At 56.5% G+C, this 18,006-nt stretch overlaps 1 protein-coding gene across 1 annotated transcript in view; it reads right to left on the minus strand.

The window, feature by feature from the left end:
- Positions 1-15,032, minus strand: part of TRIOBP (TRIO and F-actin binding protein) — a 54,703-nt gene extending 39,671 nt beyond the window's left edge. Inside the window, exons 1-5 of the mRNA XM_058673207.1 lie at positions 14,975-15,032; positions 13,644-13,818; positions 5,898-6,037; positions 4,445-4,526; positions 3,657-3,816 (exon numbers count right to left, since the gene is read on the minus strand). Of these exons, the coding sequence (XP_058529190.1) occupies positions 3,657-3,816; positions 4,445-4,526; positions 5,898-6,037; positions 13,644-13,757 (496 nt within the window). The 5' untranslated portion in view covers positions 13,758-13,818; positions 14,975-15,032. The remainder of the gene's footprint in view (positions 1-3,656; positions 3,817-4,444; positions 4,527-5,897; positions 6,038-13,643; positions 13,819-14,974) is intronic.
- Between the last annotated feature and the right edge of the window lie 2,974 nt (positions 15,033-18,006).

Consider the following 18,006-nt stretch of genomic DNA (forward strand, 5'->3'; position numbering starts at 1 on the left):
CCACCAGAGCCCAGTCCTGGTTCCCACGGACACTTGGCAGCCCAGGGCTTTTGCACCTGCTGCTGTCTCTGTCCAGAGCTCGCTTCTCTCTCTCTGCCTGACTCCTCGTCCTTGGGGAGTATGCTCCGAGAAGCCTCCTGGGGCAGATGGGCAGGGGCAGCCCTCTGTCCATTTCTTCTAAGTCTGGCTGGTTTATTTGCCTGTTCTCATCCACGTGTAGTAGGGGACTGGCGCTCGCATTTCCCATCATAACCCTGGGGCTTGGAGAACCTTAAGCACACTTAGCCTGGCATCAGCCCCTGGTGTTGGTGCTGGCTTCACAAGGTGAGCTTGGCCACCAATCCTGGGCTTTGCAGACCCCCAGCCTCAGAGTCTTCCCTTTTCCCCCAATCCCAAACCTCCCTTTGAGTGTAGCCCATTGTGGATAGGCCTGTGCACCTGCAGCTCCTGTGGTGGGTGCAGTGGGCAGGCTCCATGGATACCCCTGGGCACACTCTGCCCTGTGGGCTCTGCAAGCTGAGATGTGCCCAGGAAGAGAACAGGCCAGCTTCTCCAGCACCTTGGCTCTGTCTGCAATAGCAGGAAGCTGCCACCAGAGGGACAACGGTGCCTGCTGCGGCCCTACGACCACCCACTGCCTAGCGAGTCCAAGAGCAAGAAAGCAGGCACATGCAAGGAATCAGAAAGTGATTGGAAAGAGTAACTCCTTCCCATACACCCCCATCCCACGCTGGCTTGGCAGGAGGGTGGGGGAAGATGACCAAGTTTCATTGATTGATTTATCATGGGAAGGGCTTAGCCAAGTGTAGACTTGGAAACTGCAAGCAGGGTCAGATTGGGGGCACGTTTGGGAGGAGGCTTTGGGAACTGCTGATGACTCAGACAGGAAGGGCGAAGAGGGAGAGGGTGAAGGCTCAAGGTCTAAGCCCCTGACCCCTGGGGACAGGGAATACTGTGGCAGAGGGAGGAGCAAGCTGCCAGCCGGCTGCCCATGCCTCTGCTGCAGCTGCCTGCTCTCTGTTCCAGGAACCCAGCACTCCTATCTTAAGCCCTGAGGCCCCTGCACTGGCAGCTCCTCTAGCCACCTGGAGCCTGAGCTCCACAGAAAGGACATCCTTGCCTGCCCAATCTCTCCACTCTATAAACACCACGTGACACTCTGATCAAGTTCATGCCTCTGCCCACGTGCCCTCTACTGGGTATCGGCTGCACAAACACATGACCTGGCCTATTCACTGCTGTTTCTCCCACACTGCTCAGGGCCTGCACACAGCACGTGTTCAATAAGCACTCGCTGAGTGAAACATGACGTGGCACCCTACACTTCCAGTGGTAACATCAGTTATAGAGAATTCAGGTGAGAGGGACCGGTGCTATAGCGCAGCAAGTCAGAACACCGGCTGTGACACCAGCATCCCTTATGGGTCCAGAGCACTGGTTCGAGTCCTCGCCACCCCACTTTGTGAGGTGCTAATGATGCTCCTAGGAAAGCCACAAAAGATGAACCCCAAGTATTTGGGCCCTTGCCACCCATGAGAGAGACTGAGACACAGATCCTGGCTCTTGGCCCAGCCCTGGCCGTTGCAAGTGTTTAAGGAGTGAGGCAGCAGATGGAAAGAAGTCACTCGACACTGCCAACACAAAGAAGCACAGCGCATTCATGCACAGGCACCACAGGGGATGTCACCTTGGAACTGACACGCCCTGCTCTGGTCCCAGCTGGGTGCTGTCCACAGGGTTCACAAATCCTACACAGCCAGCACTGCACCTTGCACCCCTCCCAGATCATGTGCCCTCAGCCCCAGGCACTGCCACCCACCCACACACCCCAGCCCAAAGTGTGACAATGAAGCTTTCCATCCTGAGTCCCCTCCAGGGCACATTTGGCTTCTGCCTGCACCCCCACAACCATGGTCGTATTTCTACTTTCTTCACCTCTGACTGGGATGACTGGGCCACCCATCTGGCTGTCTTTCCCCACAGTCACCAGTTAACTTTGCCTCTTGTCCATTTTACTCTATCCATCTATCCTATCTCTCCCCATCGCTCTCCCATGTGTCAATCATCTATCTAACCCACCATATCCCTTCCCCCTTGCCTCACAGGTGTTCTTGGCCTGCCCACCCATACCCCGCACACCTCCTGACCTCCTCTTTCTGGCCCTGAGAATGCGAGGAGGTGATGCGGCTCCCCACGCATCGCCTCAGGACAAGGGCATTCTCTCGGCTGAGCACAAGGTCATTATCACCCTCGGGAAACAGTAGTGATGCGTCACATGTGCCACTGTCCCCTAACACACAGTCCTTAGTGCCCAGAGGCCCCTCTCCCCATTTGTCCAGGGTCCAAGCAGGGCCACATGCAGCAGCGCCCCACATCCCTGCCTGGTTGCCTGTTAGTCCAGCCCAAGTCCCTGCCCTGGCACAGTTCCTAAAACACAAACTCAGTCCCTCTTCCTCAAAACCCTTCCATAGGGGCTGGTGTTGTGGCATGGCAGGTAAAGCCAACACCTGTGGTGTCAGCTTCCTGTATGGACACCGGTTCTGGTCCTTGCTGCTCCACTGTTATGCATCAGTTAAGATGGCCCAAGTGCTTGGGTCCCTGTCACTCACATGGGAGACCCGAAGGAGATCCTGAGTCCAAATTGCTTGACTAGGCTTTCAGCCAAGTAGGGTCAGGCTGAACCAACGCCCCCCTGCCACACACACACACACACACACACACACACCCCTATGCTCAACGTACTCCAAGTCATATCTCCAAACCCTGCCCGGCAGTCTCCCCCGCTGGCATTATGCCCCTCTCAGGGACTCGGTCCCCTGTGCACCAGGCCTGCCTTGATCGCCTTACCCCTGCATCTATTCTCTGCCAGTCCCAGGCACCTGATCACTCTGGTCAACCTGTGTCCTGGAGCATTGCTGCCTCCTCCTGGACACCCTTGGGATCCAACACCAAGCTTTACACATAGTGAGGGCCTATGAGACTGGCGTCTGCTGCAGGAGCCTGGGCTACTCAGGGCCGCCTCTGGGCTTAAGCTATGGATGCCCTAACGCTACACTCCCGAAGGATGCCAAGGCTGTAGACACAGGCCAAGAGGCAGGCGGGCAGGGCAGAGTGGCGCTTGGTGATCCACCCGAGCAACGAGGCTGGCCTCCGCAGCCTGGCCCGACTCCGCTCCCTTGGGGACAGCATCCTCCTGGCTTCCCTCAGAGAATGTCTTCTCGCCCAGGACTGGACTACGACCTTGACTTAGCACCCAGGTGGGCCCAGGAACTACACTCGTGGAGATTTAGTGACCAGGTTTGGAGAGCAGATAGAATGCAGCCTGGCCTTGCTGGTGGCCCTCGTACTGGAGGGTCTGGCTGAGAATGAAACTGTAGCAGAAGGAATGGGGACAGAGGCCAGAGTCCTGCCAGGACACCTGGATCCAGTCACACCTGACACTAGAACAACTCCTTCCTGGACTTCTTACCGGTATGAATCACTCCACTGAGGCTCAGCCCCAGTCTCTGTCATTCACAAGCTTCCAGATCCTAACCCACCAGGCGGAACCAGCAGCCAGGCACATTCCGGCTGCTGCATAATAATGTGGAGCAGAGCTGGCACAGTGAGCCCCACCAGGGTCCCGAGATCCTGACCAGTTTGGCAGAAAGACTCACCTTCCTTTTTTGGGCTTGCAGAGTCTCCTCCCACATGGGGCCTAGCGGTGACCCTCCGGGCACTGTCAGCCCTGGGCCCCTCCTGCAGCCTCCGAGGGATCATCATGGGGGGTTCGTCCCAGCTGGGGATTGCCTCCTGCCTCTCCACAGCGTTCCAGTCCTGCTGTACAAGGGGGAGGGGTGCAGAGCAGATGTGGGAGTGCAGATGTGGGACCTGGGCTCTATAGGCCCTGCCTGAGGGGCAGGAGGAGCTGGCACCAGAGGGGCCCTGGTGGTGTGCTGGGCTCCCTGGAGGGGCTAACTCAGCAGGTAGGGGAGCCTTCCCTGTGCCCAGGCTGTGTCTCAGGGTGCCCATGTGGACAGCCAGCAGGAGGAACTCCCAGCAAGGCCCTTTTTAGTGAGAATGCTGGAGAGAAACCTCCAGCCTGCCCCTGGTCCTTGCTACACCTGGGTCACCTGCTCCCTTTCCAGGGTTGGCAGTGGGGCTTGGCCTGCTGTGAACAGAGCAGGATGCTGTGCCAGCCCCATTCTGATCTTGCACACCACAGCCCAACATATAGGCAATGCAGGCAGGTAAGAGTGACCCAAGAGTCTGGGGACGGACCAGGGAGCCCCTGCCTGTTCATACCCCTTCCTACAGCCTCTCTCCTCATCCAGCCAGACTTGCAGCCTGCCCTGGGGCCCAGCTTGCTGGCATCCCCTCTCCCCCAGCTGCCAGGCTGCCAGGTCAGGGTAGCCCCAGGATTGGAGACAGAGGGGTTCTCCCGCAGCTCCCAGTCCCAGCTCACCACAGAGAACGAGTTGCTGGTATCATCGGGGGTGCTGCACCCGGAGCTGGAGCTGCCTCCACAGTCAGGTCCCTGGTCACAGCTGCCACATGGGGAAGATGTCAGGCCCTCCAGACAGGGGAACAAGTAGCCATCCTGGCCCCTGCACCTAGGGGCAACTGAAGGGTCTGGGCCCCTGGGAGCAGAGACAGACCCCAACCTGAAAGCAATGAAGGCGTGACCCCACTCCCAGAGGCACACATGCGCTCTCACGGGCATCAGAAAACAGGGAATCCACCTGCTAACACAGAGGGCTGTCCTTGCCCTGGGCTCGTTACACGGGTTACCTCACTCACCCACAACGACCCCCTGTGAAGTAAACATGATGGCATCCATTTTACAGATGAAAAAAGTGAGGCCCTCACAGGACAAGAGACCAACCTCTAGACAGCAGAGGACGGCCCAAGTACTTGGGCCCCTGCCACCCCTGGGAGAGACTCGGATGACGTTCCTGGCTCCTGGCTTTAGCCTGACCCAGCCTTGGCTCGTGGGGGGCATTTGGGGAATGAACCGATGAACAGAACAGTGCATCCTCTACTTCTGTGTCACACTGCCTTGTGAGTAGTTAAAAACAAACATGAAAAAGAGTGCTGTTGTTAAAAGTAGTTTCGGACACACTCCTACTTCCCCTAGCCAAAAACAGCCACGCCTGCTTGCAAACTAAAGGCTCTGACAAGTCCTGCAGGGAAGATGATGAACTTCATGACCCAACCCTGCCTGAAAACAGTGGAGCTGATTGGTGTTTTCAAACAAAGTTCCCTTGGAGGAGTGCATATTCGCAAAGCAATGCTCATTCAAGTCCAGCCTTCTTCTACAAACAGACGGAAGCAGAGCTTGCCCAAGGTCCCAGATTGTGGCAGACCCGAAGCCTTTTCATTGTCTCAGGCCTTGTTTCTGACTTTCCAGGACCCCAAAGGCAGCAGATTGGTGGTGCTGTGGAGTCTCAGCAGCCCAGGCCTGGGGGCAGGGGAACACAGAGCCTAGAGCTGGCACCTCAAGTGGGTGCTAACAGCAACACCCCATGCACAAAGAGAACCCAGACACATGAGTGGGCTGTGAGCCCTGCCCATGGCAAGGCAGGCACCGTGGTGCTTCCCTCAGAAGCAAGGCTGAGCAGGCTGCATTGTGCTGCATGGGGCCCCTGGGAAAAGCAGCCAGGGTTGGGGACAGCAAGCGTCAAGTCCAGGGTGCACACAGAGACAGTCCGCTGGGATCTCTCCCAGTGGGCCTAGTGGACATGCCCCCTGCCTGCCTATGCCCAGATGGTGAGGCTGGAGCACGTGACCCATGCCAAGAGCTACACATAGACATTGCCATCGGGATGGGTGCAGGCAGGGAGGATGGAGCCTTCCCACCCTGGAGAGCCATCCCTAGCCCTCAGGGCAGCGGAGCGGGGGTGTACCTGGTTACCTACCTCTGAGGCCCTGGCCCAAGATTCTGGTCAGCTGCACACTGCAGGCTGGAGGTGGAGGTGGCCGACAGAACCCCCAGGGCAGCTGGGCCTCGGGGCAGGTCACAGTAGAGTGCCTCAGCACTTGAAGAATTCCAAGAGTCCTGGGAGACAGAAGGCAGCTCAGCGCCCACGTGGGGGCAGCCCCTCCCAGCCCTGGGCGGGGTGGGCGAACCTCCAGGCATCTCCTGGGATCTCACACTTTCCCAGGAGAGCTGCTCATCATGCTGGGAGCACCCCAGGGGACTCGAGCTTGGGGGGGGGGGCAGGCGGGGAAGCGGGTGTGTGCAAGCATGCGTGTGCGGGTATGCAGGTGCACAAAGGCTGGTGTGTTTGGAGCACACGCACGCACAGGTGTGCTGCCAGCATGTATACCCAACGTGTGCTGGTGTTCCTATAGGGGCACCACTGCAAGTCCATGGAAGTGCACCCAAGTGTGTGCGGAGGGGGCAGGTGCTTTGAAAGGGACATTGCACAGTGGGACACTGAGGAGAGCAAGCTGACTTGTAGAGGTCCGAGAAGGAATAGGTAGTCTGATGGAGGAGGAAACTGGAAAAGATGACCTTGGAGGAGGGTTGCCAGCTTACAGATAGGCAGGGGAGGGTATAGGGATGAGCGGTCAGGAACTCCGGATGGGGCCGGGGGCCTGGAGCCAGCTGCCTGCTCCTCTCGCCCTCCTGCACTCAGCAAGGCCACACCCTGCAAAAACTGGTGCAGGGCTTACCGGGGGAAACAGCTGCCGGCCTCCGAAAGGCCCCCCCAAGTCCTTCCCCACCTGCCAGGAGTGGCAGGGCCCTCCCCTGGCGGTGGGAGAAAGTGGCCTGGGCACCCCGAGCCCGCCTCCTCTCAGGTTACCTGGGCAGTAGGCTCTGTGGTGACCGCAGTGACGGCTGGCGGCTGTCAGCACCCTCGTTGCCGGGGGGCTCCGGCTCAGGCCCCCACGCTGCCACCCTCCCAAGGCCCTGACTTGGGGCTGTGGTGGCGTGGTGGCAGCAGGCGACACAGCAGAAACCTTAGAGGGGCCAGCTCCGGGAGCAGGGGCCCCTCATTACTGTTTCATAAGCCAGGACTCAGCCAAGAACAATGCAGGACATGAAACCGCGGGAACCTGATTCCCGTGGCTCACCTGAGAGCCAGGACGGGCCAGCCGCCTGGGCCAGGGCTCCCTGGGGACTCCAAGCCCAGAGCCGTTCCAGGGACCAAAGCCGAGGCCATGGGTTTGATCAGCACCTCCCCCTCCCCGGCGGGTGAGCCCATACACTCCAGGTTCCAAAAAAGCCTCACATGGCAGGGTCTGGGTGGTGCCAAGGAGCGGGGCCGGGTGCCTGCCATTCAGCTAGGCCAACGGCTGCCAGTCGAGCTCTGCTTGCCCTTGCCCAGCAGTCTGATTCTGATCAGAACACACACAGCAGCAGGTGTCAGATCCACGGCCCTGCCTGGCCACCCAAGGGACAACATAGCACCAGTGGGGAGAGAGCAAGCAGCTCCCAGGACATGATCGAGGGGTCCCAGTGCAGCCAGCAGACCTTCTGGCACCCATGCTAACATGGCAACTTGCCCCTGCTCATACCCCAGAATGATCACTCACTACCACAGGACCAGGCTCAGCCGGCAGTGCCCAGCTCTGATTTCCTGTCAGGCGGGCCAGCCCAGGCTCTGGCCTCCAACAGTCCTTGGGGCCCCATCCTGGCTCTTCTGCTTCCCAGCTGGGTGACTTCAACCCCGTGGCCTACCCTCTCTGATCTGTGAAATAGAAGCAGAGGCAGCTGAGCCCTGGGCTAGGGGACTGTTTTCTGTCCCCTAGCTCATCAAAGCCCCGTGACATTGGCACCTGCCGAGCGTTATAAACATGATCAGATGACAGAAGAACATCACATTGGATTTCATGCAGGTGTAATCTGTATGTCAGTGTTCAACAGAGTTCAGAATGAAAGTGTAGACAAAGCAAGGGCAGTGCCCAGACCTCCTTCCCTCTGAATTGGCAATGACCTGGCTTGATCTCTTTCCCCCCAGAGCAGCTGAATCAGAGGGGTTTTCAGAAAGTTTGTGGAAAATGCAGGTTAAGAAAATGCATTTCTGCATTTGGGCAGCCAGGTAAACATCTTTCAATTCCATCCTCCACGGGCTTTTGCGGCGACCCTCTGATGTCAGAGCCAGACCTGCCCCCCACCCCCTGAGCTGCAGAAGGCAGCTTTGCCAGTGCTCCAGTGCTCAGCTTGCAGCCTGGTGGGGGGTGGTCAGGAGAGAGAACAGACAGAGAGAGGAGGACAATCAGAGAGAGAGATCTTTCATCTACTGGTTCACTCCCTCAATGACCATAATGACCACAGCTGGGACAGGCCAAAGCCAGAAGCCAAGAGCTCCTGTCTGGTCTTTCACAGGTATGGCAGGAACTCAAATACTTTGGCATCTTCTGCGGTTTTCCCAGGCAAGGAGATGAACAGGAAGTGGAGAAGCTAGGGCTTGAACTGGAGACACAATAGAGAATGCTGGCCTTGTAGGCTGTTTGTATTCTGTTGACCTAAAGCTAGGGGCAAACAGAGCCAATCATCCAGAGTCCTTAAAAGGCAAATCTGACCAGACATGGCTCCACGGGAATCAGCAATGACAGCAACAGGAGGGGACAGAGTAGGCCAGGGGCCAGGACAGCTTGGCTCCCTGGGCAGCAGCAACCAATGAGCGAGCAGCACAGGACAGAGCTCAGCAGGACATCCCGGATGCCAGGAAGGCACATGGAAGTCCACGAGACATTTGTCATCACAACTGGGACACAGGGGATCATCTCTTGCTCCTTGGCTGGGGGACACAGTCACCCTCCTTGCCCTTTTAAGGGATGTTTTCCAAGCAAGGGGAACCTCAAGATTTCACACCAGTGCCTTGAAATTTCTCAGGATCACACAGCCTCTGGCCACTGCTGTCCTTCCCTAAGGCTCTGCCTGTATCCTGTCACATGCTGACTGCGCAGTCCCCCAGCAGCACCCCCTGCCACACCAGTCCTCTTCTTGGCCCACTCAGCACTCTCTTCCATACACAGTCGGCTCTCCCGGGAGCAAGACTTTAAGCAGGGACCAGAATCTGATGCCAGACAAGCCCCTGCGCTCCAGGTCCGGCATGTTCCAAGGACACCTCCTGTTTGTCATGTGCCAAACTACCCAGAGAAGCAGCTCAGAGTCAGCAACCCCATCCTGCAGATCCGCCTCCCACTCAGGGATTTGGTCTCCCAGTACCTGTCACCTCTGGCACAAGCAAGTACACGAGCTGTTTCCACGTGGGTCACCCAGATTCACTCTGCCCTCCAGAGACTATATCATGCATAGCAATCAGAGCGACTCAGACAGCACACCATCTGCCTCCCTCCCTCAGCTGCAGTCTTCCCCTGGGGGAGCAGCAGGGGTCGGGCACAGCAGTCCAGACACAGCCTCCTGGAATGCTTTAGTCCTGCATCAGCAGCACCCAGATTCAAGTTCTGACTCCACTCCCAATTCCAGCTTCCTGCTGGTGCACGGTCTGGGGGTGGGTGGGGGCGGTAGACAGCACGTTGGGCTCCTGCCACTCATGGTAGGTCAGGCCGGGATGGAGTTCTAGGTCCCTGTCTTCAGCCTGGTCTATCCTCAGCTACTACAGACATTTGGGGAATAAACCAATGAATAAGATCTCTTTCTCTCTCTCTCTCTGGGCCATGTTCTTAAGCCTCCACCTGTGATGCTGGCATCCCATAGGTTCGTATCCCGGCTGCTCCACTTCCCAATCCTGCTCCCAGCCAATGGTCTGGGGAAAACAGTGGAAGATGGCCAAATATTTGGGTCCCTGTCATCCATGTGACAGACCCAGAAGAAGCTCCTGGCTTCTGATCAGCTCAGTTCTGGTCATTGCAGCCATCTGAGGAACGGATCAGTGGATGCGAAATCTCGCTGTGCCTCCCTTTCTCTGTAGTTCTGCCTTCACAACAATTGTATGAATGAATATTTGAAGAAAAGAAAGGACCCAGCAGGATGTATCTCTCTGGGCAGGAAGGGGAAGACAAGAAACAAATGTTGAAGAGCCACATATATCTTGGCAAAGCAGCACCCCATGTCCTGAGGGAGAAATCTGCTTCCCCCACATGGTACGTGAGGTGGGAGATGCCAGAGAATGCCAACCATTGCGATCCCACACCCAGTCAATGACAAGCCCAGGTTGTATCCTGGCCCACCTGGCTCCAAAGCTAGGTGGCAGCCTCAACAGTGACCAGTTCTTGGGACCTGCCCCTTGGTGGAAGGTTGGCTGCCAGGCCCTGGGGCAGTCTCAGAGCTCCCTGGGGACAATGGAGCCCAGGACATTGGAGCCAGCAGGGCCTCTGGAGGTGCCAGGGCACCCTGCTTTTCAGGCGCATAGACCAGGTGCTCTGGGCTCAGCATCAGATCACATGATCACACAGGGAGAAAAGGGTTTGCCTTTCATGCCTTCAAGAGGAAAGTTTCCCATGGGAGACGGCCTCTGTGGAACCTGTTAATCGACAAGTAGCTTTCAGATGGAGGTTCCAAGTCCTCAGTCCGTAGCTCCCCCAAGGGAGCATTTCATGAAATCACTGAATTTCTTTTTCTAATGCTCTCTCTGTCTCTGATCTATCTATCTATCTATCTATCTATCTATCTATCTATCTATCTATCTATCATCTATCTATGAGATTTTTTTTTAAGATTTTATTATTGGAAAGCCGGATATACAAAGAGGAGGAGAGACAGAGAGGAAGATCTTCATCCGATGTTTCACTCCCCAAGTGAGCCGCAACGGGCCGGTGCACGCCCATCCGAAGCCGGGAACCAGGAACCTCTTCCAGGTCTCCCACATGGGTGCAGGGTCCCAAAGCTTTGGGCGGTCCTCGACTGCTTTCCCAGGCCACAAGCAGGGAGCTGGATGGGAAGTGGAGCTGCCGGGATTAGAACCAGCGCCCATATGGGATCCCGGGGCGTCCAAGGCGAGGACTTTAGCCGCTAGCCACGCCACCGGGCCCTATCTATGAGATTAACAGAGAAGAGAGGGAGAGTTAGAGAGCCCTTCCATCCATTTGTCTGCTCTGGAAATGGCTACCATGGCCAGGCTGAGCCCATCAGAAACCTAGGGCCCCGTGCAATAGCTCAGTGGCTAAATCTTCACCTTGCAAGTGTTGGGATCCCATAAGGAAACTGGTTCATGTCCTGGCTGCTCCACTTCCCACCCAGCTCCCTGCTTGTGGCCTGGGAAGGCAGCAGAGGAAGGGATCCTGCACCCACATGGAGATCAGGAAGACGCTCCTGGCTTCAGATCAGCTCAGCTCTGAGTGTTGTGGCTGTTTGGGGAGTGATAGGAGATTTTTTCTCTTTGTCTCTCTTCTCCATAAATCTGATTTGCCTCTCCAATAAAAATCTTTAAAAATCTTAAAAAAAAAAAAGAGGGGGGCCCAACTAAAGTCCTCGCTTTGCACGTGCTGGAATCCCATAGGCGCTGGTTCTAATCCTGGCGGCCCTGCTTCCCATCCAGCTCCCTGCCTGTGCTTTGGGAAAGCAGTCAAGGATGACCCAAAGCCTTGGGACCCTGCATGGGAGACCCAGAAGAGCTCCTGGCTCCTGGCTTTGGATGGGCTCAGCACCAGTTGTTTAAGTCACTTGGGGAGTGAATCATTGGATGGAAGATCTTCTTCTCTGTCTCTCCTCCTCTCTGTATATCTGCCTTTCTAATAAAAATAAATAAATCTTTGAAAAGACAAAAGGAGCTGGGAGCTTCATCCAGGTCTCCCACATGATTGGCAGGGGTCCAAGACTTGAACTATCTGCTGCTTTTCCAACATGCATTAGCAGGAAGCTGGATTGGAAGTGGAGCAGCTGAGATGTGAGATCAACTCCCATAAAGGATGGATGTTAGGATTGCAGGCAGTAGTTTTATGCACTGCACCACATGACAGTTTCCCCACCTACCCCGGCCCTTGTGAAACCTTCTAGCCATAGACATTATCTGAACTTTGTATTTGTGGGAGCGATGTAAGGTTTTGTCTCAGCACAAAGAAAGGGTGTTGACATTGGCAGGCCAGGATGGGAGGCGTGGCTGGAGGGGGTTATTGTGGGTCGCCCCCACTGGGCCACAGCTCCCACTGGTTGAATAAAGGGCCGAGTGCGTGCTGGGCAGGGCCAGGTCTGACTGCAACACCCATTGGTTCCAGTGCAAGTCGGGATTGAGAGCAGAACCAACCCAGCAACTGCAACCACCAGCTGATCATGGAGATGGACTGTGCCGGGCCCTGTGCTTACTAGAACATACGGGAATCTGATCTGGGAATACCTCAAAGTTTCTTTGGGGATCTCCCCAATCAAAATGCCGGACTCAGAACCCTAACCAAGAAAAGACAGAGGACAGAACAAGTCAATCAACCACTTCAACTGTATGTTGGCAGCGAAATACTGGGCTTATAAAGACTCTGTGATGGTTTATGGCAGTCAGTGGATTCTTCAATGACCTCATCGAGCTGGAAGTGGCGAGATTGGCAGCGTTTCACAACTGGAGAACTAGTACAACCACTTGAGCAGATGAATAAATGAAGATACAGAAAGGCAACTACAACCTTGTTAATAAGTGGTTGATTCTTAACAATCAGGCATTCAACAGATGAACTTATCTGGACAATATGATGCTGGACTTTATGCTTGATAGATGCTTTCATTGAGAGAACCTCAGCTGAATTTGAACTGTGGTAACGCAGCGGGGTGGAGGAATCCACCATTGGGGGGGGGGGTTGGGGGGTTTGGGGGGGTGGGGGGAATCCCACTGCCTATTAAACCTTGTCACATAATGCAATGTAACCAATAAAAAAAAAAAAAAGAAAGGGTGTTGAAACAAAGAACAAGAAAGGAAATGGTAGATCAGATGAGGCTGCAATAAAAACCACAAGAGCAGAAGGAACATGCTTGTAGATGGAAAATGCTAACAAGCACCCCAGCCACCTCACAGGCAGCCTGGGAAACCAAGGCTCTGTCCAGGAGGGAGGTCGACAGCTGGGCAGGTGCTGAACTGACTCCTCAGCACCCAGCAGCCCCCAGCACACAGGGACACCAGTCCACCTGGTCCTGAGTCGACTCCCAGCACCCAGCAGCCCCTAGCACACAGCAATGCTGGCCCACTTGGTGCTGAGCTGATGCCCCAGCACCCAGTACCCCCAGCACACAGAGACACCAGCCCACCTGGTCCTGAGTTGACGCCCCAGCACCCAGCACTCAGCAATGCTGGCCCACCTGGTGCTAGGCCAACTCCCTGGCACCCAGTGCCCCCAGCACACAGGGACACCAGCATACCTGGTACTGAGCCAACGCCCCAGTACCCAGCACTCCCAGCATGCAGCAATGCTGGCCCACCTGGTGCTAAGCCAACTCCCCAGCACCCAGCAGCCCCAGCACACAAGGACACCAACCTACCTGGTGCTAAGCCAACTCCCCAGCACCCAGCAGCCCCAGCACACAGGGACACCAACCCACCTGGTGCTGAGCCGACCCCCCCGGCACCCAGCAGCCCCCCAGCACACAGGGACACCAGCCCAGCTGGTGCTGAGCCGACACCCCAGCACCCAGCAGCCCCCAGCACACAGGGACACCAGCCCACCTGGTGCTGAGCTGACACCCCGGCACCCAGCAACCCCCAGCACACAGGGACACTAGCCCACCTGGTGCTGAGCTGACCTCCCAAAATGCAGGGACGCGGGCTCACCTGGTGCTGTGTTTGGTGCGCCACCTTGGGCTGGAAACAGTTGTCACAGCTGCCCTGGGTGGACACACTGGCCCCAGAGTGTCCACTGGAGATGTCCCCAGCCATCTCCGCCATTCCGGGTGAGTCAGGCCAGGGCTGTCCCTGTGAAGCAACAGCTGACTCTTCCACGTGAGATCTGGGGAGAAGCAAGGGGAAGCAATGCCCAGATAACCAGCTGGCCCCCAGGCCAAGGTAATCAGGCTATCCATCTGTTCACCTGTCCAGTTACCCACTCAGCAGATGCTGCTTGTCTCCTGAGTCTGCCCAGATGTTCTGCCAAGCACTGCCCCCAATCCCCGTGTGGGTCAGGAATCTGTATTCCTGCTTCCCGGGATGCTCTTGGTAATGCAATTCTCATCCCACCCCATCCTTCCCCACTCCCAACCTCCAGCAGGAATCTGGCTGCCAATCTCCTAGGTAACTGTAGGACACCCCAAAGTTTCAGTGCCCTTGCCTCATAGTTAACCCTTCCTGCCTACAGTCACAGGGTGTTTGCAGTAGGCTTTGCCAACAACAACCACAAAATCCCACATCCTGACCTGTGCGGAGGGCTCTCCTTTCTGGGTGCCCTAGCGACCACACTGGGTCAGAGGCCCCTCTCACTCACACACTTGCAGGAGCAGGCTGGGGAGTGCAAGCAATGCAAGATGCCAGAACACACATGCATCTCAGGGTATGCCAGCTCCCCTGACCAGGCCTGTCCTTAGCAGGTGTGCACTCCCCCAAACTGTCCCAGGGGATGGGGCCTCTGCTGTCAATCAGCTAGGAGCTGAGGAATTTCACTCCTCCCTGGGGCCTTCCTCCCCCACAGGACCAGGAGGGGTGAGTGAGTGGGAACCTGCATGCTGGGGGAGGCACCCTCTGGCCCCTCCTTGGCCGCGGAGGGCCCTGGATTCTCCCCCAGCTGTCAGCTTCCGGGGAGGGTGAAGTGAACCGCATCCATCCAGCTGGGGCGGTGCTTCTCCAGCCACATAAAGGAGCATCGCCTTGAAGGCAGGACGCCGTGCATTTCGCTGGAGGCGGGCGAGGCGGGCGGGGGGCTCTGCTCCACGTGCCACCTCTCTTGCTCTCCCACACCCGACCCACAGGCAAAATCTTCCTCTGAAATACGCTTTAGGGGGTGCATATAGCGATGGAACCCTCTAAGCGGACTCACACATCCCTCTCTGGCGGGCGAGGTGGGGCACCCCGACTTTTCTCCAAGCAGCCGGCCCTTCCCCGCGTCTCTTCTTCCACCACCCCACTGTAGGCCTCCCCTCTCTACCTCCTCGTCCACGCTGCCCTGCACCAACCTCAGCTCGGGTTTCCACGCATCGGGGCTGCAGCCCGGGGAGCTCCAGGGTCACGGCCTCCCTATTTTAACAATGAAATCAGAACCTCACCCGGGAGGTGGAGGAACACCACACCCCTGTCGCGTTCTTATAGGCTCTCTCGGGTGCTTCATTTACATGTCGACCGTGGGATTGGCCAAGCTGGGGACGAGGGGCGGAGCGGAGGAGGGCGGTGCCCAGATGCCTTGGAGCGCGGGACTCCTCGCACGTTTAGCCTGGGCTGCCCAGTCCCTCACCCCGGCCCGGCCCCTCCGCAAAACCCAGGTGCCCTAAGGAGGGGCTGACCCCCTGCGAACCTGGCCTCTCTTCTCATCTCCCTCCGGTCCACATTCCTCCTCTAGACTGGCTTCAGCCGGTCACTGGAGCCAGAGACATCCCCTCTTGTCTGCGGAATGGCACTACTGAAAGGGAATCAACCAGCAGTACTACAGCACTGTCACTGATTTCCAACCCCACTCGCACATTTTCGCACACTTGGAGCTCACTTCCCAGATATTTACCTCCTCCCCCCGTTTTAAACTAACGTTTATTTTGCACTACTTATACTAGCTCCTATCCCAAAGCGTTTACATCCATGTAGACACAAGGACCTAAATAAACTTTAAAGCTTCATTTGAAAGGCAGTTACAGAAAGGGACAGACAGATCTTCCCAAACGGATATGATAAGCAGAGCTGGGCCAGGCCAAAGCCAGCAGTCTCATCCAGTCTCCAACATGGTGCATGGGCTGTTCTCTGCTGCTTTCCTAGGTACATTTGCAGGGAGCTAGACCAGAAGTGGAGCTCTGGGACTCAAACTGGTGCCCATATGGAATGCTAGTGTTGCAGACGGAAGGTTAACTTACTATCCCATAACTTAGGCCTCAGCAACGGAAGCCCAGAGGAGTTAACTAAGCTGCCAGTGTCACACAGCTAGGAGGTAGCAGAGCCAGGACTAAGACGGGAGGGTGGGACTGCAGAGCCTCCTCCTTCTCTCGCTCACTCAGGGGCTCTGCTGTGCCTGATATACTCTGCTGCCGGATGTACACACAAAACAACCACACACCAAGAATATCCAGGAAAAACCGCACCTGTGTAAAACTTGGTTTTCTTGTCACCACTCCCTGAACAATACAGCGTGACAGTTCTTTCCCACGGCAAGCACATTGTCTTTGGTATTCTAAGTAGAAATGAACAAGTGTCCTCAAGGGTCTATCCTACAAGAGACTTGAGCATCTGTGGTTCCGGTGTCCTGGATGCAGCCCTCCGGAGCTACAGAGCGACAGGCCGTGTGGGACATCAGGGAGGTGGTAAAAGGAGCCAGTGTTGTGCAGTGGGCGGGGATGTTGCTTGCAACACTGGCTACTCTGCTTGCTAGCCGGCTTCCTACTACAGCACCTAGGAAGCCAGTGGAGGATGGCCTGAGTGCTTGGATCCCTGCACCCACTTGGAGATCTAGATGAAGCTCCTGGCTCCTGGTTGCGGCCTGGCCCAGCTCTGACTATTGCAGTCATTTGGGGAGTGAACCAGCAGATGGAAGATCTTTCCTCTAACTCTGACTTCTAGATACATTTTTTTAAAATATGAGGAGTCCCGCTCCTCATGAGCGGTGGGAAGAAGTCCCATCTCATCAGGGGCCTGGCTGAACCACAGTTTCTCCACAATTTCCATGTGCTTCCTGCTCAATCTGAGCACAGGTTCTAGCACATCCGGGCTGTGTGGTCTTGAGAAAGCCACTGACCTCTCTGAGCCCCGGGGGTGGGGGTGGGGGCTGGAGTTTTAAGCAGAGTAGCTGACCCTGGAGTCAATCCAGGCTGGTGCTCCTGACAACTCATTTAGTACTTTCAGAGAGGCAGATACAGTGGTGCAAGTTAAGTCACCAGTCATAGTCCCAGCATTCCCTACTGGAGTGCTGGTTTCAGGAGAGGAAGATCTTCCATCCGATGATTCACTCCCCAAGTGACCACAACGGCCAGTGATGCGCCCATCCGAAGCCAGGAGCCAGGAACTTCTTCCAGGTCTCCCACATGGGTGCAGGGTCCCAAGGCTTTGGGTAGTCCTCAATTGTTTTCCCAGGCCACAAGGAGGGAGCTGGATGGGAAGCAGGGCTGCCGGGATTAGAACCGGTGCCCATATGGAATCCTCGTGCATTCAAGGCGAGGACTTTAGCCAATAGATCACCACGCCGGGCCCGGGGCTCCACTTCTAATCCAGCTCCCTGCTAATGTGCCTGGGAGAGAAGATACCCCAGGTGCTCAGCCCGTGTCCATGTGGGAGACCTGATGGAGTTCCTGAAGGCTGCGGTTTCAGAGCCTGTGAGAAGGCAAGGCGGGGCTGGGGTCAGGGGTAGGGGGGAGGATAAAGGGAGAGGAGTTCTGGGGCTGCCTACTGGGCCTCTGTGGGCAGGGCCAGCATGCTGGAGGGAGGCCTTGCGAAGAGAAGGGGCTGATGCAGGGCAGGGGCATACTGAGACTCTCAGTAACCTACACAGGAGTGGTGGCACTGTACTAGGAGGAAGGCAGATCCACTCTCCTAGCACACAACGGAGGAGGGTGCTTACCCGCCCACACCCCTGCCATACCACAAGGCTCCTCCTTTAGACCCATTTCTCTAAAGGCATGCACAGGATCAATTGCGTAGCCTAAGGCCCATTGTCAGTCCACAGCAGAGGCCAGCGGGACACAGAAGGTCTCGGCCACTGTCACCATCTGGGCCCCCTTAGCTTGTGCTGCTCCACTGGGCTGGGAGACCCTTGTCAGAGGGCAAGAGAAGCTGCTGCGTCACCTGTTAAATGGGAACGGCCCTCCTCGCCACCCACAGGCTCTGGGCAGGTAAGGCAGAGGTGCTGGGGCAGGAGGGCACTGGGCTCCACAGGGGGTCACCCGAGGTGGTGCCAGCCTGCAGCCCCCCCTTTAGAGTAAAGACCCCATGTGGGCAGGTGTACTCTAGAAAGCTCAACTTTCACATAAATTCTCAACAATTCTTTTCTTAAAAATCCATTTTATTTGAAAGGCAC

The sequence above is a fragment of the Ochotona princeps genome, chromosome 15, assembly GCF_030435755.1.
Source record: "Ochotona princeps isolate mOchPri1 chromosome 15, mOchPri1.hap1, whole genome shotgun sequence".
Classification (NCBI taxonomy): Eukaryota; Metazoa; Chordata; class Mammalia; order Lagomorpha; family Ochotonidae; genus Ochotona; species Ochotona princeps.